Raw genomic sequence first — 22,227 nt, 5'->3', positions numbered from 1 at the left:
GAGGGGGACCCTCTAAGGTGGTGGAACAGTAGCAGCAGGAAGAAAAGAAAGATAAACAGGGGACACCTAACAACAGGGAGGAGAAGGTGGGTAAGGGCAACCAACGAAATTGCTAAGGGTCCGAGGGGAAGGCTGGCTATGACCATAATGCGAACTGCAAGGCAAAGCTAGTTAAGAGGCCCGGTGAAGGGGGCAGGGAGACACGCTTAGGGCGGGAGATACGTGTGGTTTCAAGAGGCCAGAGGACATCCAGATAGAACTACAAAAAAACCTCTTCCACACCATGACCTTAAAAACAGGTCCCCCACACTGCTTTAATTTAGTCAGCTTTTACGATACCATATTAATTCTCTTCCAGTTAAACAATGTTTTAAATTTATGCTCTGTCCTCAACCAAGTGATTATGTCTTTAAAAAGCACATAATCACACGAAAGAACCAATACCATCAGTTAGTCTCTGGCTATTACATTATTTACCATCCCAAGGGCTTCACTTTGACTTAGCATTTGATGAATAAGTACAGACGGCTCTGTCATTTGGCTGAGTGCGTCCGCTGACTGCGTCAGCACCGAGCTGGATGAGCTGCAGGAGCTCTGCTGCACGAGCGCTCCTAGCAGAGTTGTGCCAAAAGGCGCCCAGCAGCTGCCATGCAGTCCAGTGCCCATCCTGTGAAGCTGCACAGTTGGCTCAAGAGCCCTGCTGCTCTAGCAAGAGGGCAGGAGGGAAATGGCAGAACTCCAACAGATCACTTTATCCAAGACTGAATCCCCAAAGTACATCAGAATAGATGTAATTAAATGAGGCAGTGTGGACCTAGAGGTACAATGTCATCCCCACCAGGCCCTTGATGAAGGGAGTTTTGCTTTACAGAAGCCTCTTTACGAAGTAAATTACATTAATTACCAACATTTAAAAACATCCAACATTTAAGGGTTCTGAATCTCTGATTTATTAGACAGCATGGAAATAACAAGTTTAGGTTATTTTACAAAAAGAGCTCAAGCTGCTCATACACAGCAACTGGGCTTGCTGGGGGGGGGGGGGGACCACAATTCTTCAGACTACTGCACAAGGACACAAAGACTCCTCATCCTACACAGAGTTGGGATGAAAAGGGCACACAGACAAGTTTTGCTAAGACAGAAAACAGAGAAATCCACATACTAAGCAAAGTGTCCACAATGACTATAACGCACCCCTTAGGGGATAAGCATGTATTTGTAGGAAGCAAAACAAAGCTTTCCATAGAGAAACCACTTTCACGAGACGATTAGGTGGACCTGCAATGAAGAAAATACATTTCAAAAGATGGGTTCAGGCTTACACTCAGTTTTCACCGAAATACTTCAAAAAGAAAAATAAGGCCTTTCTCTGTATCAAAAGAATTTTTAAAAAATACATCATGGATAAAATAAATTTCAGTAAAGGTCCAAGTCCCGTTCAGAAACATACATGTGTGAACAATACAAAGAAAAACCAGAAAGTGTGACAACAAGAATACTACTTGGAACTACCTAGAATAGGCCAAGCTAAGTTCATGTTCTGCTTCAGGGCATTACATTGAAATGAATCTCATTCTCACTATAATTTTTTTCTTTTTAACCTTAATCAGCTGCGGCTGGGCAACTGAAATGGACATGAGAACTATATAAATGTCAGAGAAATATGTAAACCTCATTAATGTTTCCAAAAATTCATTTAGAGATAGAAACAGGTCCAAATAGATGCCTGTCTAAATGTACTGCAATTACGTTACAATTATTTTTCCAAATACACAGATATGCTCTGTCTTTTCTCAGCTCATTACTGACTCAAACAATTTGCCCTTCTGGGATCAATTGTTTGCTAATAAATAATTGTTTACAGTCACAAAATGATGTTAGGAGGTTTTCTTATTAGTTTTCCTTCTGCACCCTAATAAGATTGAAAACGAGCTGATTCCCCAGAGTCTAACCTTAACCTCGCTTTGTTTCACAGCCCAGGAAATGATGACCCATCTGCTTCAGAAAATAATGGACGGCCAAGAGGAAATATTGTTTAATTGTAGATTAACCTCCTCATGAGGCAGTCTGAAGCAGCTTTAGAATTAGCAACTATAGCCAGCAAGAGAAACAAATGGCTCAAGAGCCTTTTTCTCTACCATTTAAGGTCCAGAAAGAATGCAAAGCGGGTTTTATTACCTATGTTTATTTACAAATACTTGTTTCCACAATGGAAAAATCACCAAGGTCAAAACTGATTCTCAAATGTGCAGTCACTGCCCTCCAATTCTGTTTGCCCAAATACCTTTAAATGCAGCAAACCATCAAACCATCTCATGCACTAAAGCAAGTGTTTGTTTAAAAAAAAAAAGAAAAAAAAAAAAAAAACAATAAAAACCTCTTTTCCATTATTTTCAGGTTCTTAGAATATTAAAATTTAAAATTTTCCCTGTTTTCTTTGTTTAATAGTAATAAATCCACCATTGGGGAGTACGAATTGTTTTATTATCATCAACATGGCACTTAAGTAAATGAAATCTTGTCAAGTACATGGTGACCTACAAGTTCAAAAGAAAAAAGAACAGCATGAGATCAAAATGGCCGGCCAGGACAAGAGATACAAAAGTGAGAGATTAAATGCAAACACAGCCCTTTATCCAACAGGCTTCACATGCTAAGTCTTCTCTAAAGGCAAATCTATAAAAATACATACATGATATTGAATATTTAATACTCTGCTCCCTCTCAGGGACTCAACTAATTTTGCAAGGGCATGCTATACCATTTTAATTCAGAAAAGTGTAAGAATCCTGAAAACATTCAGTTATTCCATAAATATTTACTGAGGACGTCTTCCCAGGGCCTGAGTAGAGCGGGAAAAGGTACAGGACAGGGGCACTTGGGGTTGGTATTTTATGGTTAAACTAGTGCCCATGTCTCAGTTTCCCCTTAAGCCTGCCTGGTGCGGATAATTAAGAAAAAAGCTTTGCCTTATGTACCAAAAAATGTAAATGGTTTCTCTCTGTCAAGAGTTACAAGCAAGAGCCAAAGACATTTATGAAAATTTTGAAACTAAGGAAATCTGCCATTCCAGGCAAGGCCGTATTACTCTGAATTTCCAATAAGACCCGAAGGTCATTCATTTTGTGTAAATATTAAAGAAACAACCTCTGTGGAGAGGAAAGATTTTTGGCAGTTCAAATTCTTAAATATCTTAAATAGGATTTGCTAAAATAAATTATTCTTGAATTCCTCAACTTAATTTTGAAGCAATGAGCTAGCAATAACTCCAGAGATTCAAATAATAGTGCCTATTCAAGAAGAATGAGAGTTTGACATTCTTCTCTACAAAACAACTAGGCACAATTTTATCCATCAGACGTCTATCAACCTACGGATATTGAAAGCTTGGGAGAACAAGATAAAATCAACTCCAGCCCTACACTCAGCTGTAATATCGAGCAGGCAGCAACAATGCTATTCATGAATTTAGAAAAATTAATAAATCCTGGGGTGAATGCAAAAAAAAAGGCTCAAATACAGGTGAAGCATACTCACTTGGGTTTTGTTTCTGCATCTGTCACTTGGCGAATGAAGATACCATCTTCGGGATGTTCTGTGTCATCCATTTCATACATATAAGATGATGCTATAGCAAGTGTGGTCCCATCATTACTGAAGGCAAGGGATGCAATGCTGGTGGGGTACCGATGGAATTGGCACAGTCGCTTTTTGTTAAATGGATCCCAAATATTAACAAATCCATCAGAACCACCTGCAGGTAATTTCAAAACGGTTCTCAAAAGCAGATACAAAATCAACCATTCTCTTAACGGTTAATTTTTAAGGTCACAGAAGTTACATTCTCCCCAAAGAGTACGATACCAGATTTTTTTTCCCTTAACTATCATAAAAAGCAAGCACAACTTTTTAAAACTCTAACCAAGTACACACTTGCCGTGTTCAGTTAAAAGCAAAATGACACTATCTTAATAATTAGAAGTTAGCATGCCATACTCTACCTGTGGCAAAAGTATTATGGATATTGTGAAAGGAGATGGCATTGACTGGGTAAATCTGCTCAATGTTATTTTCCTTTAGTCGGTGACACTTGAAGGCATACTTCTTCTTCTGAACCTCAGGGCTTGGGTCCAAGTACTCAACTGCCACTCGGCCTTCAATGGAGCTTAATACATAACCCTGCCAAGAGGGAACCAGAGGACGAAAATGGTCAATCCAGCTTCCAATACAAGGCATGGATTCCCAAATTCAACCCAAACTAAAGAAAAGTGATTATTTTTAAAATGGAAAGAGAATATGACCAGGTTTTAACTGAGTGTTACGCTGCAGTAACATGATTAAGATGATTCCAGAAGTTTAAGAACACTTGTACGTGTTTTATTAAAAATAAATAAGGCTACCATCGCTTGCTTTCTTCACTCTACCATTGCCCTGCACATTGCACTAAAAAACATCTAGTTATTGAACTCCCTTGTGTATGGCAGGTTAAGGTTCCAGCTTGTCACTGCTGTGGCTATGGTACAAGTTTGATTCCTGGCCCAGGAACTTTCAGTTGCTTGCAGGCATGGCCAAAGGGGGGGAAAAAACACAACAAGTTGTTATTTTGTCAAACCTCAACAAGAATTTTTTTTTTTTTTTTTTTTTTGGTCTTTTTGCCTTTTCGAGGGCCGCTCCCGCAGTATGTGGAGGTTCCCAGGCTAGGGGTCCAATCGGAGCTGTAGCCGCTGGCCTACGCCAGAGCCACAGCAACGCGGGATCCGAGCCGCATCTGCAACCTACATCACAGCTCGTGGCAATGCCAGATCGTTAACCCACTGAGCAAGGCCAGGGATGGAACCTGCAACCTCATGGTGCCTAGTCGGATTTGTTAACCACTGCGCCATGATGGAACCTCCCTCAACAAGGATTTTAAGGTGTTTCAGTATCATTTATTCATTGTCCTGTCCAGAAGGGACTCAAATTTGTTCTAAAAGTTGGAATATACTTTTCTTTGCTCTATGCCTCCTCACTTCTAACAACTCTAAAAAGAACTGTCTCCTTATGGGAGGGGAGGGGGGAATCAATAATGCAAATCAACTGGAAAATCAGCCTTCCAGCTCAGTCATCCTATCTCCTGCACTTAATTACAGCAAGTCAGGTTTACACACAAACAGATTTTCAGCAATGATCAAAAGTGGTTTATAATTTCAAACCTTTTCTCACCTTTTTTGAAGTAGCATAGCCAAGAAAATAAGAAATGCAGATAAATATGAAACCTATATTTTATTTCTTTAGTTTTTCAAAGTCTTCAAGGTAACAAAAGATTTATTCCTGAAAAACTACTTATATAGGACAAAAAAAAATCAGTAAAACATTATTTCTAGTTAAATTTCCATTATAAACTAGAAATAAACGGACAAGAAAAATTTAGGTACAGGACATGATAATACTCATAAATGCAAGCATGTTTTAAGCATGTATTTAAATCTCTTTAAGTTTCGAGTAACGGCAATTCTTTATCTTCAATGAAAATTTACAATATCCTGAGAGCTGGGATCTAGCCTTCTGAGCCTTCTGAAAGACTAGCCTTCTGAGATAAAGGGCTAAGAGAATAACTCACATAACCGATTCAAGCTCCCAACCAGTGAAAGACAGCCATGAGATTCAAAGGCATCTGCTGTTTTTAATGCCTTTTCCCCTTGTAACATTCTCAGAGCAGCTGACCCCACCACCAGATCTCCTTTGAACTTGTAAGAATTTGGAGGGTAAAGGGGCTCGAACAAAGTGTCATCTCATCTGGCAATGATGGAAGGGTGACCCACCTTGGTCACTAAGAGTTAGTCACTATATGAGGAACAATGCCTCTCTAATCTCGATGGCATTATTATTACTATTTTTAATCCAAATTCCACTATCGGACTGGCTAAAGAACTCTATCAGCATTAGGGTTATAAAGAGGTTAAAAAAGAAGAGAACAGCAAATGCCATAATCCTAAATTTCCAGATCTCGATTTGAATTTACTGCTTTATAAATCAAGATATCTGCAACACTCTCTTTGATTTCTGAACACCTGTCAGGCATCCTGGACCAGGATCACCAAAGAATCAGAAAACCTCTATTCAAACCACTTAACCTCTCTGAACATCAAAGCTCTCTCTAAAACTGAGTTAACAAACTGTTTTTTAACACAAGGCTGTTGAAAATCTAACAGCAAATTCTAAATCACCACTCAACAAAAGCAAAGCTTTAAAGGCAGTGACCAAATCATCAGTACATAAGATCATATCCTCTCCTAATTTCCAAAGCAGGGGGAGGAGGTCAGTACCTGCTTGTTTGGAAACGCCCGTATGCAGCGAGTCTGGTACTTCAGGCTGGACTCCCGGCGCTGCTGTACGTAGCCCATGTTCCGCAAGTCCCACACCAACACTCTGCGGCCGGCAGTGCCCACAATCAGCCGGTCTCCAGACACTGAGAGGGTGTACACCTTTCAAGAAAGACCAAAACTTGCTAAAAATCATTTACTTGCCTGAAAATGACTCTGAAAATTCGCTCCAAAATGAAGTCCACTAATATAAAACTATTAAAAGTTAGCTGGTCAAGTTCAGGGATACCAAATTTTAACTACTACACTTACACAAACCAAGTAAAATCAGCACAAAATAATAAATCCAAGATATTTGTAATACTCAGCCAAGTACCACATAATGCACGTTCTAGTTATTTGAAGACAATTCTCTTCATTACTAATACAAATTAAATTACTAAACAAGTCTTACAACCCTGTTGTTTCATTTAGTGACAATATAAAACTGTAACAATACTCAAAAAAGGAGATAATAAAGCCATAAAATCAACTCAAGATCCCTTTCAATGGGTTTCCGGCTTTTCATAAAATAATCATTTCCAAAGTTGTTTTTCTAAGACCACCTTATGGAAGATTTCATGATGTAACTCTAAAAATCTTGACTTTCCCAGCTGTCATACTGAATAAACAGGCCTTTCCAGGAAGAGTGAGAGAGCTATCATTAATTAGCTGTTTAGTTGCTTTTGGTGGCATATGAACTCAAAATTAAAAGACAAGGATAGCGGTCTGGCATATGACAAGACAAATGCTTGTGTCCTGACGTCATACTAAACACTCAAGACAATTATCTGTAGGGAAAATTTAAAAAGCATTTTATCCTCTAAAGCATCTATTTTTTCCAATTCCTTTTCTTCAGTATTAAAACAACTTCCACAAAAAATTCCTCTATAATAAATCACAAAATTTCCTGTAAACAAGCATTTAAAAATTACTTATTTTCAAGTATGCTATCTGGAGACTAAATAAGAGATGACAAATTCATGAAAATGATGGCAAAATGTATTTTCCTAATGTTAAATCATTTTTTTAAAATTCAGACTTCAGGTGTGTAACTGTGCTCTGTTCATTACTTTCCATTAATAAGCAACTCTCATCTAATTTAATATTTTAAAAATCTGAAGAAGCACTATAAAAAATGAAGAGGCCCCATAACACAATAAGACATCTCTTTAACATTCAGAAATTAAACCTTATGGTTACTAATCACTAATATGTTAATACACCACCAGCCAAAAAAACAAATTAGGTTTAACAACGTACCAACCCGAAAGTCTCTACAATCTAGCCTTAAAATTCAAGTAACTTGACCAAAGGAAAAACAAGGAAGGAAAAAAAAATCCAAACAGTAGATTTACTACAAGCTTATTTAAATAAGAGAAACACGAAGGTTTACTACTCTTTATTCAGAAAACATGATGCTTGTAGGAAAACGAAAATTAACCTAAGACATTTAAAAAACGCAGAATCAGAAAGAGATCAATTTATAACGGTACAATCCGAATGGGAATTTTATCTTAAATCTTTACCATACAGGTGACACACAAGCTTCCAACAGTGCTTTCTGTCCTCACGGATCGTAAATCAAGTAAAAACACTGTCATGCTCCTGACTAGGTATATACATTTATCAAAGACAGTATTAAAAAAAGTGACATAATGAACCTTGCTGAACCAATAAGCAGCTTGATTCAGTGTGGCTGTCCATTATACGATATTCTGTCAGCAATTTATCACAGCTCTTAACATGTTACATACAACCATAAATCAAAACTAGAAACAATGCAATTATTTTATTCTGAACAAAGGTCTTGCCAGGAGTAGATCCGACTGTGATGTGACAAAAATAATGGCTCTTTGGATGCGCTACAGTATATAATGATGGCTAACAGGAACTGAACAGTATATTTACACTGAGGAAATAAGAGTCAAGTGAAAGATACCTCTAAACTGCTAAAACAATCAGTCTTCAAAATTAACTACCACCTGATAAAGTCCGACGAGGATACAGGGAGAATGCTCAATTACACTCTCACTGCATAGATCAAAAGGTTAGACTAATACACGAAGTTTCGGTTTTAAGCAGCTTTGTTCACTACAGCCTTCACACTGTATCTGTCAGTATTAAAAATAAATAAATGGTAGAAGCCAGGGAATACAAGACATCTTTTTTACCAGACTTCAATGATAATCCATTCCACCCTCTTAACAGATGACTCAAATGGTTTTAAGTGAAAACGAGGGATGCTCCTTCCCACTTGCTGGAAGACATCAAAGCCAATTAAAGGCAAAGGAACAGTCTTTGCTGAACGACTTCTCGGAGAAGTTCCTTCTCAGTCCTAGAATTTAAAGCACTAACAATATACCCAAGTGAGTTTATAGCTAGTGCTATCTAAGACAAATAAGACGACCGATAGAGAAGAGTTGACCAAAATACCAAAATTAATTTTTATTCACATCAATATATTTCTACTTAGTTGGGTTGTAAAACAGACGCATCAACTCCTAACCTCTAAACATAATACTCACTAAACATTTACCAAGTCCAATCATCCCAAGGACCGTATCTCCTGTTAGGAATATAAAGAGCCTACCTTTTCAGGCTGAGAAAAGGTCCCAGCATTACAAGGGGTTCTGGGATCCCACAATTTAACTGTCTGATCCCAGCTCCCAGTAACCATCACATTCACTTCTGGACAATATTCAACACATCTGATAGGGGCATCATGGGTTCCAACAAGGTTTTCTGTGGAAAAAAACAAACACCGAGACTTACTAGTGAACAACAGAAGGAAACATTCATTCTGCTGTAATGAATCTGCTTCCACCAAATGGATGGAAATATCTACACAAAGAAGAACGTCTCCATCACTACAAAGAGTCATCCATTCATCGCTGTTCACTCTGCAGTGCAGAGCTTGATTCACTGGCATGGTACATACCAAAGGCTGACTTAAATTTCAGAGTACATTGAAATGGTGGCATATGTTATTTCCTTCACTTGATTCTACCTTGCCTCAAATCAGGAACCTTGTTGAACTCCAGAGTTCTGACTGTATCTAGTGCAGGTTCTGACACATAGTAGCTGCTCAAGAAACACCTGTTGAATGAGCAAATGAGTGAAGAACTCTGGTCGTATAGATCTGAATAAAATTTATCACCTCGGGTGTTCCCTCCATGGCTCAGTTGGTTATGAACCTAACTAGTATCCATGAGGATGCAGGTTGGATCCCTAGCCTCGACCCCTAGCCTCACTCTGTGGGTTAAAGGATCCTGCTGTGGGTCGTCGCAGATTGTAGACCCAGATCAGATCCGGCGTTGCTGTGGCTGCGGCGCAGGCTGGGAACTTCCATTTGCCGCAGGTGCAGCCCTAAAAAGCAAAAAAATTTTAAAAATAAAATGTATCATCAAATTAAGCTGGTGTTTCTAAGAAACTTATTTAAGCAATAACAGGATTATCTGAAAACAGGCAGGGAGTCTTATGATTAATCCACTTGATTTTCATGATGAGTCAAATTTCCAATACAATTTCTTTCCTCTCAATTTCAACTCTTCACACTATCTCAAATTCATTCAGCTAACATGTACTAAATGTCTACTACATGCCAGAATCTACCCCCATGCTAAGGAAACAACAAAGAACAAAAAACGTGGTCCTGACCCTCAACTACGAAAACTACTTGTTTAGGGAGTTCCCGTCGTGGTGCAGTGAATATGACTAGGAACCATGAGGTTGCAGGTTTGATCTCTGGCCTTGCTCAGTGGGTTAAGGATCTAGCATTGCTGTGGCTGTAGTGCAGGCCGACAGTTGTAGCTCCAATTGGACCCCAGCCTAGGAACCTCCATGTGCCGCAGGTGTGGTCCTAAAAAGCAAAAAAAAAAAGAAAAAGAAAAAAACTACTTGTTTTAAAAATAAATCATCTAAGAGTTCCCACTGCGGCTCAATGAAAACAAATCCAACTAGTATACATGAGGATTTGGGCTTGATCCCTGGCCTCGCTCAGTGGGTTGGGGATCCGGCGTATCGGTGAGCTGGGGCGTATATCAAAGATTCAGCTCAGGTCCCAAGTTGCTGTGGCATAGGCTGGCAGCTCTAGCGCTGACTGGACCCCTAGCCTGGGAACTTCCATATGCCAGAAGTACAGCCCTAAAAAGCAAAAAATTAAATTAAAAATAAAAATATATCATCTAAACTAGAAAATTATTTCATGAAGTTCAGCAATGACCTTCTGAGAATAAACAGCTAACTCCCTTAATTATGGTCTCTAGCATCAAAAATCTGGGTTTGGTTTTCAGTGCTTTTTTTCCTCCCAAGTTTTCAAATAAGACCTGAACCTGCAAGCTAACTTACTATGTAGAATAAGCTGCTAGCAAACAAAACCAAACACCTGCAGTTATAGTACATGACAAAATGGCTTTCATATAAAAGCCTCTTGTGATTAGGTTTTGTTTGGACAAGATATTGTGCCCATCCTCCCACTGTCCAATTCATCCTCATTAAGTCATACCTCGTGGCCTGCCTTGTCCTTCAAGTACATCTATGTCTAATGTGTGCATATACCCCCCCACACACACACAACTCTTAACTAAAAAGCTCTGTATATTTGGGTTCCATTCCAAGCTCTATTCTGCTCCAAAGTCAACATAAAAATGTGGGTATTTCACATCTCTAAGAAAGAGTTTCATCTTGTCATTCATTCAATAAACGCAACTGAAGCATATTCTATGCTAAAACAATCACATAAGCTGGGTTAATATGGTACCTGACAGTTTGGCTATTTTAAAATGTTAGATTTTTAAAAACCTATCTTCCTTCAGTGTAAACTAAATTAGCTTCTGAAAAGAGAACTCTGAAACATCAGTACTGTCCTACAGTAAGAAAATCCTATGGAAAGGTAGACCACTGCAGGATCCAATCCACTTCTGAGGACAAGAAAAGGTCAAATACTTAAGTGCCACTTCACGTACACACTTCGGATGGAGATCATGAGTTTTACTGATAAAATACATGCATAATATTTTGTGATCATAACAGTGATTTAAACAAAAAGTCCTAAATTCAAGTCACTACTACTTGTATCTAAGCTACTTAGGAATTAAGCAACTCAGGAACTACTTTTCTTAAATAAACATTTATAAGCAAGCAAAGTAAGCACTAATCAAGAAAACAATAAACTGATAAAAATGTGGCTACGTTACCTTGATCGGTATTCAAATCATGCATTTTTAATTGATGGTCTAATCCCCCACTCCAGGCATGCGTTGGATCCTACAAGATAAAGTTTCAAATCATTCAAAACTTACAAAGCTATTATTATTTTTTTTGGGCCACACCAGCAGCATGTGTAAATTACCAGGCAGTGGATGGAACCCAAGCCACAGGAGCAATTGGAGGGGCTGGAGTGACAATGCCAGATCCTTAACCTGCTGTGCCACAAGGGAACTCGTAAAACTTACAGCACTTCAAAAAGTGTTTTTAAATTCCTGTTTCTACAGCCAACTATTTCCTTTACATTCAAGATGTACAACAAGCTCAACATTAATTGCAGACAGAAAAAAAAGTTCAAAAAATAGAACAAATAAGTGTTCTACACCCTATGTCATCAAATTAAGAAAGAACTGTTCACCGCAGTGACCGAGAATAAACAAGCATTCCTAGTAGTTACTAAAAAGCCTTCCCTTTAATAAGTCAGCCAAATTTTACTGTCTTCTTTTGAGTTTCAAATTCATTATGCCCAGAAAGTTTGCAGAGGTACTCCATTAGAAGCAAAGGGGAGAACGAGTTTCCGACATTTGCACGTCCCCAGCGCCAAAAAAAAAAAAAAAAAAAGAAAAGAAAGAAAAGAGAACCAAAAAAACAGTACCTGGGGCAGATGTGTGTTCGGGCAGAGGGAGTGGAGTTAGTGAAGCTGTACAAATAACTCCAACGACAAAAGCCCCTGCTCAACACTGGAAAAGGGACGCTATTAACAAAGGAATCTCATAACATAAAAAGGGGGCAGGAGCGGAGACACCTACGTAGAAGGCGCAGTCCAGGACGGCGCCCGTGTGCTGGTACTTGAGCCGCATGGAGTTGGCCGGCACATCATAGAGGCGCACGGATGTGTCCCAGGAAGAAACCAACAGGAACTGGGAGGTGTTGGGGCTGAATTTCACCGAGGAGATGCCGTCCTCGGGTGGCTGGTTCAGCTTGAACTCGTTAGAACCGGTCATCTACGGAAAAAGCGCTCAGTGAGAGTCCCCAAGAATTCGGGGCCGGGGGGCCGCACTGGCTGAAGGCCCGGTCGCGGGGGCGGGGGGAGCAGGGGGCGGGACCTGGGGAAGGCCGGCGACACCGCCTCTGCGCCTGCGCTCGGCCGGCCCGCCAGCCAGGGTCGGGCCTCACCGCCACCCACTGCCGCCCCTCTAACGCGCCCCTCTTAAGCTCACGCCACTGCACCCCAAACTCTAGCCTTCGGTCTGGCCCGCCGCGCCCCTCCCCGCCGCGGGCTCCCGCACGCCCGCCTCTCCAACAAGGCCTGCCGCCCCGAATGCTCCTACAATAAAGGAAGAGCTATACAAGCGAAACCGGTTCCCAGAGGACGGCTCCGCCAGCCCTAGGCCCCAGGAGTTTCCGGGGAGTTCACTTCTGCGCCCGGCTACCATTTCCCGCTACCTTGGGCTCCCTTCAGAAGCAACTTCGCCGCCGCTCGACACCGCGCGCCACCGCCGCCGCCGCCGAGCTTCCCTCGCCGCACTCGCGGGCCGGGCGAAGGAGGCGGAGTAGCTGCTCCAGCCTATGCCTGCCATTGGCTGATTTCAAACGCCAACGCCTCACTCTAGGCCGCCGATAGGTCCGCCGGAAGGCGGGAGTAGGTCAACCCAGTCAACCTCTTCCGGCTCAAAGGCGAACCACGGACTTTCCGATCACGTGATCTCGTTTCACCACTAGGCTGAAACAGCCACGCCGGTCCTGGACAAGTGAAAACTACAATTCCCAAAGAGCATCGCGCCAAGGCAGCGCTCACGCCCTCTCCTGTCCTTATGTGCACGCTGGGAAATGTAGTCTCCTCGGGGGCCCACGCCCTAGTAGTCTCCTGAATAGCAAGCGGGAAAGATGCTTTTTCTAGTTTGACTCTTGGCGCCCTCTCCACCTCAGTTAATTTCTCACGCGCAATAACCCCGTTTTGGTCAGTACTTTTATAGAGCTAAATTAGTCTCCCTTCCACTGGACGTACATATATGCCCATGAAGTGAACCAAAAATTGGAATGGGGAAATATTTGCTCTAATCAATTGCGTATTTTCCCTACTTTTTTCTCCTGGAATTTCCACCTATGAACCAGGGTCTCACATTTACCACTGTCGTAAGATCTGCTGACTTCAGAGAAACTCATCCTTATTTATACTCTTCTTTGTCTCTTCATTCCATCTTTCTGCAAACATTAATTGAGCACCCAGTGTGTGCCAGGCCTGGTGAGAGATTGGAAATGTGCATTAATCAGACCATTGTTTGTTCAAGGAACTCTGTCCAGGAGGTTGAACAGACTGGGGAACAAACACTCACAATGTATTAAAGCGCAAAAGCTTCTTTTAGACATATGTTCAAGTAGGGTCCTGAAATGATAGCTACAAGCTTCTCCCCATCCACCCCCCACCCCAACAACTCCCTAAACTTCCAGGTTAGGTTTGCTCTATTTTCTGTTTCTAGAATCTTCCAGAAAGAGAAGAATCAAGAAGGTTGCTTCTGTATTAAGAAATAATTTGGCCTCCCTGAAAGAAATGCAATACTTAATTTATAACTAGAAGCTGCGACTTACTCTTGAATATCAAAGGCTCACTGAAATTTTTCAATTTAATCCATGCTATAAGGTCTTTTTCACTATTTTACTATGTGATTTCGTATGAAGTGGGAGGAAATTGTTGAGCTTAAGGTGTTTACTTTCTAAGGTACCTTGGTAGAGAAAAAAGTGTTGTTGGTCCTTAAACCATTCAAATACACAGACTCAGGTGCACTTCTCTTTATGAGTCTTGACACGGTCAACACACAACAACCACCCTTCTGCCCAGTGTATTGATGATATTCCAGCCAAAAGGACAGATCTTTGCCCTCCCTCCTCACCAGTCCTCATGCTTGGTTCTCTTTCAACAACTTAATGGCTAGGTTAAGAATTTTAAAGTGCAGTGCCTTGCCTCCACTCTAATTTTGGTTAAATAATTTTATCTCCAAATAATTTTATTTGGTTCCCTCTCCCAGTTGTTTATTTAATTCTACTAGTGTTTCGAGATTCTGAGCATGAATTATCCGCTAATAAAATCTAAGTGTATTTCATTATCCAGTGTGTGTATGATTCAGGTCCCTCTGGGCATGCAGTTGCAGCCGGACTCGATTTGAGTTTTAAGAAACGTCAATCTTTTAAATCCAGTTTAGACCCTGAAAGGAGGCTGATGATTTTGCTGATTATTCAAATGAATTGATAGTCCTGAGATAGGAAATCTGGCCACAATGGAGTCTTAAACATCATTTTAAATCCAAATGCAAAGCCGTGTGTGTGTGTGTGTGTGTGTGTGTGTGTGTGTGTGTGTGTACTTAGTTACCTATAAGAACGAGAAATTCCTAGAAACTAATCACACTGTTGGTTCAACCTTCGACTGTTAATTTCTGGATTATTTTTTTAAGTGAAATATCCACCATATGACAAATTGGAAATGGGTCATCTCTAAAAAAAGGCAAAAGTCACTCTGCCATTAACTGCCTAGAGGAAACCACTTCCTACAAAAGAATTAAGACCAAGAAGCATATAACTATCCAATACCGTTAAAAAAATCGTCTCTTTAAAAAAAAAAAAAAAAAGTCGTCTGTTGAAATGCAGACAAAAATGATATGGATGAAACACTTCTATACAAGTAGTTCCTTGAAGGCAATGTGGTTATTTCTGCATGGAACATTCAAATAGTAACTTGAGAGGAAAAGAAAAATCCAAGGTGAGTCATCTGGAAAGATATAACTTCATTGAAATAAAACATGCATACCAAATAAACCAGAAGAAAACAGATCCGGTGTCGCTTTTGTTTTCTCTCTCTGACCAGCCAATATTTAGCATAGTTCTCACCAAGTCCTAGAGCACAGTAAATACGTATTGAATTGAACTCAGCTGAAATGAAATAAATGCAGTTGCTCTAAGAGCAGTGGTACAGGTGTTCTTGCGTATCATCCTTCTGACGTCATCTTGAAACAGACTGAATTTTATGAAATCTAACATGAGATGAAAAAATATATATATAAAACCTCAAAAAGAATCAGACGTAATACTGCAAGCCACATAGACGGTTTCAGCTATCCTTCATACATTCACAAAATGCAGACCTTTGGATGCCTCTCCGCTCAGAGAGACAGATCTACCACGCAAATATTCCCCTTCTAGACGAGGAGATCCAGCCTCCGCGCTGCTGACGCTGGGCACCTTTACACAGCCTAAGGAGTAGCCTGGAGCTGGAGGCCAGAGGACAAGGGAGCTCGCCCCACGTGACAACGAACTATCAGCTTTCTTCAAACTCAGGTTATCTTTTTCGCAATTTTCTTAGGAACCGGTGGCTGCGATCTAACACTGCGATTTGCATGACACCCGCGCGCGTCGGTTCTCTCCGTGCCGCACCCTCCCAGCCAGGGCTCGGCAGCAGGTGTTGGGGCGCGGAAGTCCGTGGGCTCGCAGATCGCGCTCCAAGGTTCCATTCAGTGCCAGCCGCCACGTGCTTGCCCGCGACCCGGCCACTTAGCCAACCACAATGCAAACCATAAACAACAAAACAGTGTGGGGAGGAGCTTTTGCCTCTCGCACTTTCTTTGCCTCTGGCCTCATCCCTCCTTAGCCAAAGTGCCGCCTTTCGGCTCCCTGTTCCCGAGCCGCGTGGGTCGCGCCACTGTGCCACCGGCTTGGCAACTGTGAGCGGCTGCTAGCCTGACGCGCCAAGCTGAAGGACCAGCAAAGAGGGCTCTGTACCTGGTCCAGGTAGCGCCAACCCACCTGTCCTGTGCTCTCAGAGAGGAGGCTCATGTCACAGATTGGACCACGTCTCAGGCGCCCTGCTGCCGCCAACCCCAAGGCGCTCCCAGTGCCGGAAAGAAGCTCCTTCTGGGAGGCAACCGCTTCAGCAGTGAGGCCTGCTTCCGCCCGCCTCCCACTCCCGCCCCGCTCTGTCCCTCTTGGGGACAGAGGGGACAGACCTGAATTCCGGCCGGGTGAGCCCCAGTCCGTGTAGGGACTCTGGGCACCAGTGAGTCTAAGCGGGTGCAACTCCAGTCCACTTGCTCCCTCTGCGACGCCAAGGTCCTGACCTTTAACCCCTGACACACATCCCCGCACCTGGTCCACTTGGGACGGGCCAGCCCTCTCCTGACGCCCGCCTGCAAGCCCTTCCACAGAAAAGAGAAAAAACCCTGTGCGCGTTAGCACGCGGGACAATCAATTCCACCAAAGTTAGCAACGATGCTTAAAATGTTTTATTTTTTCTTTTTAAAAATATTTACAGATCTGAACTCTCCCCCCTTTGGCCCCTACTCATCCTCAGGAAAAGGGAAACGAAAAGAGGCGATGAGATAGTTGGTCAAAGCCTCCAAGGGCTGGCTTGGCCGGCCGCGTGTGCGTGTACATATATACAGGTGTATATATGGGGAGAGGAGTGTACCTGGTTTGCTGGGTTTTTTTTTAAATTTTTTTCCCTACCAATCCATGTGAATCTGGCCGAAATTCCCTTTCCCACCGACCACCCGAGAACAGCCCCTCCGAAATGGTTTTCAAAATGTATTGGTTCGTTGAGGGTGAAAAAGCAGATGATCTGGCTGGAAGGATGCCGATAACTACCAGAAACAATCAAAACAGAAAGTAGGGCAGAGGCCATAAATAAGAGATAATGAATACACATGGTGTATTTCGTAATATTTCTGGAAACACGCCGCCCGGCTCTGGATGGAGGGCCGCCCGCGCGCGCGCCAGGCTTGCGGGGAGCGGGCGGGCGGCGCGGGGCCGGCGGGAGCCTCAGTAGTCGAGCTTGTTGTAGAGGTTGTAGAGCGGTAAGGCCGAGAGGTTGCTGCCGGGGTAGTAGAGCGGCGCGGGGAAGGCGAGCGAGCGCGGCACCGGCACGCGCAGCAACGAGCTGTCCCGGAACACGAGCGGCATCCCCACCAGAGTCTGCGCCGACGCGTGCGCCATGTTGGCCGCCTCCAGCTCGGCGGAGAGCTGCCGCTTCCACTTGTTGCGGCGGTTCTGGAACCAAGTCTTGACCTGGGTCTCGGTGAGCTGCAGGCTGGAGGCGAGGCAGGCGCGCTCCGAGCTGCTCAGGTAGCGCTTCATGTCGAAGGTGGACTCGAGCTGGTACACCTGGCTGCGCGAGAAGACCGTGCGCGTCTTCTTCTTGGCCGCGCCCGCCTGCCGCTCGGCGCCGCCGTCCCGCGGCCGCTCGGGCCCAGGCGATGGCGAGCCCGCGGGCAAGAGCCTCTCTTTCTCTTCCTTAAAGTCCGGGTGCGACGAAGAAAGAAAAGGCGTGCGCTCCGAGCTCGCCGGCCCGGCGCCTCCACTGCCCTTGGGGGTACCTGGGGAGTGAGAAAGACAGGAAGGCCATGGAGTTGGGGAGCCTCAGAGACCCCCCACCATCACCACCACCTCTGCTGTTGACTGGCGCCTGCAGCCTTGGGCCCGTCTTCCTTGGTCCCGACCCCTTCCTCTCCTCCCTCTCGTTGAAACCCAAAGCCCAGCACCTGGCTTTTGAAAAGCAACAGGAGAGGGACCCAGCTACTTCGAGTCTGGGGTCCCTGTGCTACCAGCTTCGTGAAAGGACGTGTGGCAACAGGGGGAGGGTGTCTGGAGGGGAAACATTAGCATCATGTTCAAAGACGATTTTGCCTTGTAGTAACTGAGCTGGAAGAGTTCCCCGAACTTTATAGGGTGGCATCGTTTCACAGGCCGTTTGTTCGGAAATCACACTAAGGACTAACGCAGGGCTCCCCTTGGTCAGATGTTGTAAAGAGGAACCATCTCTGAAAGGCACCATTGTCAATCATCTTGGAGTGCTAATCATTCCGAGGAGGAGGAGGAGGAGGAGAGAGAAGCAGAGGTCGAGGGAGGGAGGGAGAGAGAAGAAAAAGACGGTGAAAGGCGCTGAGAGATTAGGGTAGAGACAGAAGGACCGCTCAGACCCGACTTCCAGACCTCGTGTGCAAAGTATCCGAAGTGCAAAGAGGATACCGAGGGCAGGGCCGTGTGTGCGGCCAGCCCTGTGCCCAACCCACGATGGTACACTCTCCCTCCAACCCAACCTTTTCCAAGACCGCGCCGCGGGATGTCTGTGTTCCCAGTTTCTTCCCCAGCGCCCCCGGGGCGGAGGAATCAGCACCGCGCGCGCGTCTCCTCCCCTCCGCCCGGGACCCCGCGCCGCCGCCGCTCTGGACAGAGGGGACCGGACACCAGAGCCCCGGCGCAGCTTCCCTCCCCTAGAACTTGCTCGCGGCCGACCCCGGGCGGCGTGCGATCCTTACCCAGGCAAGGAAAGGGGATGGGGGGGTGGTGCTTGGGGCCAGGCTCCTTGGGGCCGTGCGGGTCTGGGCAGAAGCAGGCGGGTGCCTTCCAGCCGTCGTCCGGCTCCTCCTCCTCCGAGGACACGGACAGGCTGCGCTTCCTGGCTGGCCAGCCGGCGGGCTCCCGTGGCGCCTCCGAGGGGCCCCCGCCCAGGATGGACTGAATGGTGAAGCTGGAGACGCCGCCGGCCGCCGGACACCCCTTGCCCGCATCTTCCTTGCTGCCCATCCTGGGTTCATAAGAAATCGGAGGAAACCAAGAACTCCCTTTAGAGACGATCTGTATGGAAGGTGGTGCAGGCAGGCAGGCAGGCTGGGGGGGAGGGGCGGGGAGGGGAGCCAGGGGGAGGGGGCTGCGAGACTGGCGAGGCGTCCCCTCCGTGCGAGGGACACGCGGGCACCGGACAGCTGCTCTGGGGTCCCTGCCCGCCCGGCTCTGGGTGCGCCCGCCCAGCCCCGGCGCGAATGCCCCTTCCTTGCCCGCTAGCTCGCCGGGTCTCCGGCGGCGCGGAGGTGGCGCGGCCTCATTTGCATAGAGGTTACCGGGACGCGGCCAATGGCAGCGCCGCCGAGTGGCCCCGGAAAATTTCAAAAACCCAAACCGAGCACACACACCGGTGCTCCGCGGAGCGCGCAAAGACCCCGGAGGGCATCTGCTGTGTCTAACCAGGGATAGCTTGCACCGAAAGCAGTATATGTCCACTCCATGTTCCTAGCCTGTGTGATGACTCCGATCGCTCGGACTCTGGCCCTCTCAAGGGGCAAAGCTGGAGCGGCCGTTCGCCTCCCTTAGTCGACGGGTCCTCGAACCCCCAAGAGGGCTCACACGGACTGCTCCAGGACCCTCCCCAAGCCTCTCACCTCTTCTCGCCTGGGCAGGCAAGCAGGGCTGGCACCCCACGGAGAGCTGCGCCCCGCGCGGGAGGCTGGGGGTAGGGAGGGGGTTAAGAGCATGCGCCTCGGAACTAAGGCTCTTCCAGGGAGCTTAACTGAGAGGCCTGGGAGCAGACTTCTGCCCTTCCCCGCCTACAGAACCCACCCCTATCACCCGCCCAACTAGGCTGCCAGATCCTTGCAGGTAGGAGGAGCTAAGCCCTAGATCTTGTTTCAAGAGATCTGGGTTCAAGTCCCATCACCATCACTTACATGCTTCGTGAACTTGAATAAGTCAAGTCCTTCTCAGAGTTTCACTGCCTTTCTAAGTGATATGAACTTCTCATTAGCATCGTCTCCCCTTCAACTGTTTTAAGGAAGGCCTTAGGTCGGAGTAAAAAAGCACCCGAAAGCCTAGAGGCACTAGGAGCTCATAGTAGGTATTTTGTAAACCTTTGCTGAAAAGCCCAAAGCTCGCCCTCCTATTTGAGCCCTCCTGGTTCTCATTTTTTTAGGCAAATATTACAAGCCCAGGAATTGCTGCAAAAAATGGAAGCTCTTTGCTCCGGGGAAGGAGAAGAGAAGGAGATGAGAACAGGGTTCTAAACATAGTTTTAGAATTAGACAAAGTCTCTTCAAATGGCTAGGTGACCTTGGACAGGCACCTAAACTTTCTAAGTCTCAGTTTCTTCTTTCCTAAAATTGAGGCAAGAAGCAAGGACTAACTCCCAGAAGTTGTATGAGGCCAAAGTGCCCAACTCTAAGCCTAGAATGCCTTCGACGCTCAATTAACCCTAGTTTCCCCCCCCCCCCCATCCTCACCACCCCTTCAAAGTCCTCACCCTCACCCTTTTAATTCCCAGATCAGCTGTTGCTGGATGTGGAACCCGCCTGGAGCGGGCAAAACGTTTGGGGGGGGAGCCGAGGGGCACAGTAGTTTAAACAAGCTTTGAGGAACGGAAGGTGAGACAAGGCCCCAAGGCTCTCTTGCAACCCCACCCCTTGGGTCTGGGGCCCCAGGACTGCTCCATCATACAATCCCAGGAGCCCTGACCCTAGGGTGCCCACCTAATGCAGCCAAGGGTGGGAGGAGACTCTGGAATCGGTCCCCACAAATGTCCAGACTCTGCACCATGACGGTGCAGTTCCCTCCTCACCCGCGCCGCGCCCGGGTTATTGAGTAAAGCGCTTATAATATCATTAGCCGCGGTGAGTTACCGACTGCAGCCCTTCCCGTGGCAGAACCTCTCCCTACTTAACTCCTCGAAGGGCTCGTTAATGGGCTAATTGATTAGGAGTCGTTGGCGCAGCCGGGGCAGGGGCAGGCGAGGGGGCGAGGGGGCGGCGGGGGGCGCAGAGGCTGTGAGCCACGGCCCGGGGAGCCCGGCGAGGGGCAGGTGCCGGCCTCCGTCACCGCATTAACCTCTTCAGGGCTCGGCGACGGGGTCGAGACACATTACAAATGGTCAGCTTTAATCATGGTGTCAGCTCATTAACCCGGAAGGACCTGGTGCTGAAATACAATTTGGGCGTCCTCCTCTGCACGACCGCGGCGCGGACTCGCAGCCACGTCACAGCCCGTCCCGCGCGCTCCCGCACGGCTGGGGCTAGAAGGGGCATCCTGGAAGGAAAACACCCGACTCTCACCCACCCGCCACCCCTCCGGCTACCTCCAGCACCCTGAGTGGGCGCTGTCTCCCTGAGGCCACCCCGCAGGAAATTGGCCAGCCTGGCAAGCTGAGCCTGCCCTCCGCTGGGGAGGGCATTGGTTGAACCCTTCTTAGCTAGCAACCTGGAATATTCTAAGATCATGCGATTATTTGTTAATCCTGGCAGCAAACCTGTGGTGCAAGGGAAACTGAGACTAAGAGGGGGAGAAAGGAAGACGCCCAAGATCTTTCAGCTGCAGACACCAGGCCCTTGAGAAGGGGAGAAGGGGCAAGGGGGCGAGGAGCGGGCAGGCATTGGCATTGAGCTTAGGCTGCAGGGGAAACTGCAAGGACCTCCCCTATTCAGGACTGCGCAGGGACAGATGTTTGGGTGGAATCAAGGGCCCACAGGGTTGGCCTCTGTCAGGGCAGTGACCAAGCGCGGCAGCAGCTAAGCATCTGGGGTGGGCCTCAGAGAAGCAGCTCCTGGGCCCCGAATGGCAAGGGACTGGGGAGCTGACCCGTGCAGCCTGGCTTGAGGACTCTAAAGTAGGACACCGTGCAGCCTTGTGGACGCCCCCCCCCACACACACACACAGCACCACCCTCCGAGGGCTGGTTTGGGAGGGACGTCAAAGGAGCCATCTGGCCTCATTCACCACCTGCTCGCTTGGACAGTCTGATCTACACAGAGGTGCGCAGCCGCTTCCTCGATCCTGACACTCTGTACAGCCTCAGATGCACACGCCTTAACCTTCGCGCAAGCGTTTGCACCCACGCTTATGCACCCACACACATTCAGTCAGCAAACGT

At 46.0% G+C, this 22,227-nt stretch overlaps 2 protein-coding genes across 4 annotated transcripts in view; both read right to left on the bottom strand.

The window, feature by feature from the left end:
* Positions 1-926: 926 nt before the first annotated feature.
* BUB3 (BUB3 mitotic checkpoint protein) lies at positions 927-13,082 on the bottom strand. Of its 2 annotated transcripts, none has more exons than XM_005671519.4 (8): positions 12,999-13,082; positions 12,362-12,556; positions 11,543-11,612; positions 8,938-9,089; positions 6,309-6,467; positions 4,005-4,182; positions 3,541-3,757; positions 927-2,540 (listed from the first exon to the last, which is right to left on the bottom strand). In XM_005671519.4, the coding sequence occupies exons 2-8, from the start codon at positions 12,554-12,556 to the stop codon at positions 2,525-2,527; spliced, it is 987 nt and encodes a 328-aa protein (XP_005671576.1). In that variant the 5' UTR covers positions 12,999-13,082; the 3' UTR covers positions 927-2,524. The 2 variants fall into 2 exon arrangements, with proteins under 2 accessions (XP_005671576.1, XP_001928080.1); XM_001928045.4 differs by having other exon boundaries at positions 927-1,281.
* Positions 13,083-16,804: 3,722 nt separating this feature from the next.
* HMX2 (H6 family homeobox 2) overlaps positions 16,805-22,227 on the bottom strand; it is an 8,368-nt gene continuing 2,945 nt past the window's right edge. For both annotated transcript variants that reach the window (XM_001928064.7, XM_021073588.2), the window contains exons 2-3: positions 18,854-19,122; positions 16,805-17,911 (exon numbers count right to left, since the gene is read on the bottom strand). In XM_001928064.7, coding sequence (XP_001928099.1) covers positions 17,358-17,911; positions 18,854-19,121 — 822 coding nt within the window. In that variant the 5' untranslated portion in view covers position 19,122 and the 3' untranslated portion in view covers positions 16,805-17,357. The remainder of the gene's footprint in view (positions 17,912-18,853; positions 19,123-22,227) is intronic.

Source organism: Sus scrofa, chromosome 14 (genome assembly GCF_054392235.1).
Source record: "Sus scrofa isolate SSC_HxYL_T2T_F1_AM1 chromosome 14, Sscrofa_HxYL_maternal_Yorkshire_Landrace_v2.0, whole genome shotgun sequence".
Taxonomy (NCBI): Eukaryota; Metazoa; Chordata; class Mammalia; order Artiodactyla; family Suidae; genus Sus; species Sus scrofa.
This window is presented reverse-complemented; position numbering and strand designations above follow the sequence as displayed.

Coding starts and splice junctions, on each gene's coding strand:
- BUB3 (XM_005671519.4), bottom strand. CDS start 12,556: ATGACCGGTTCTAACGAGTTCAAGCTGAACCAGCCACCCGAGGACGGC. Junction 9,090..11,542: donor TGATTTGAATACCGATCAAG/GTAACGTAGCCA, acceptor TTTTTTCCACAG/AAAACCTTGTTGGAACCCAT. Junction 3,758..4,004: donor CCATAATACTTTTGCCACAG/GTAGAGTATGGC, acceptor AATTACCTGCAG/GTGGTTCTGATGGATTTGTT.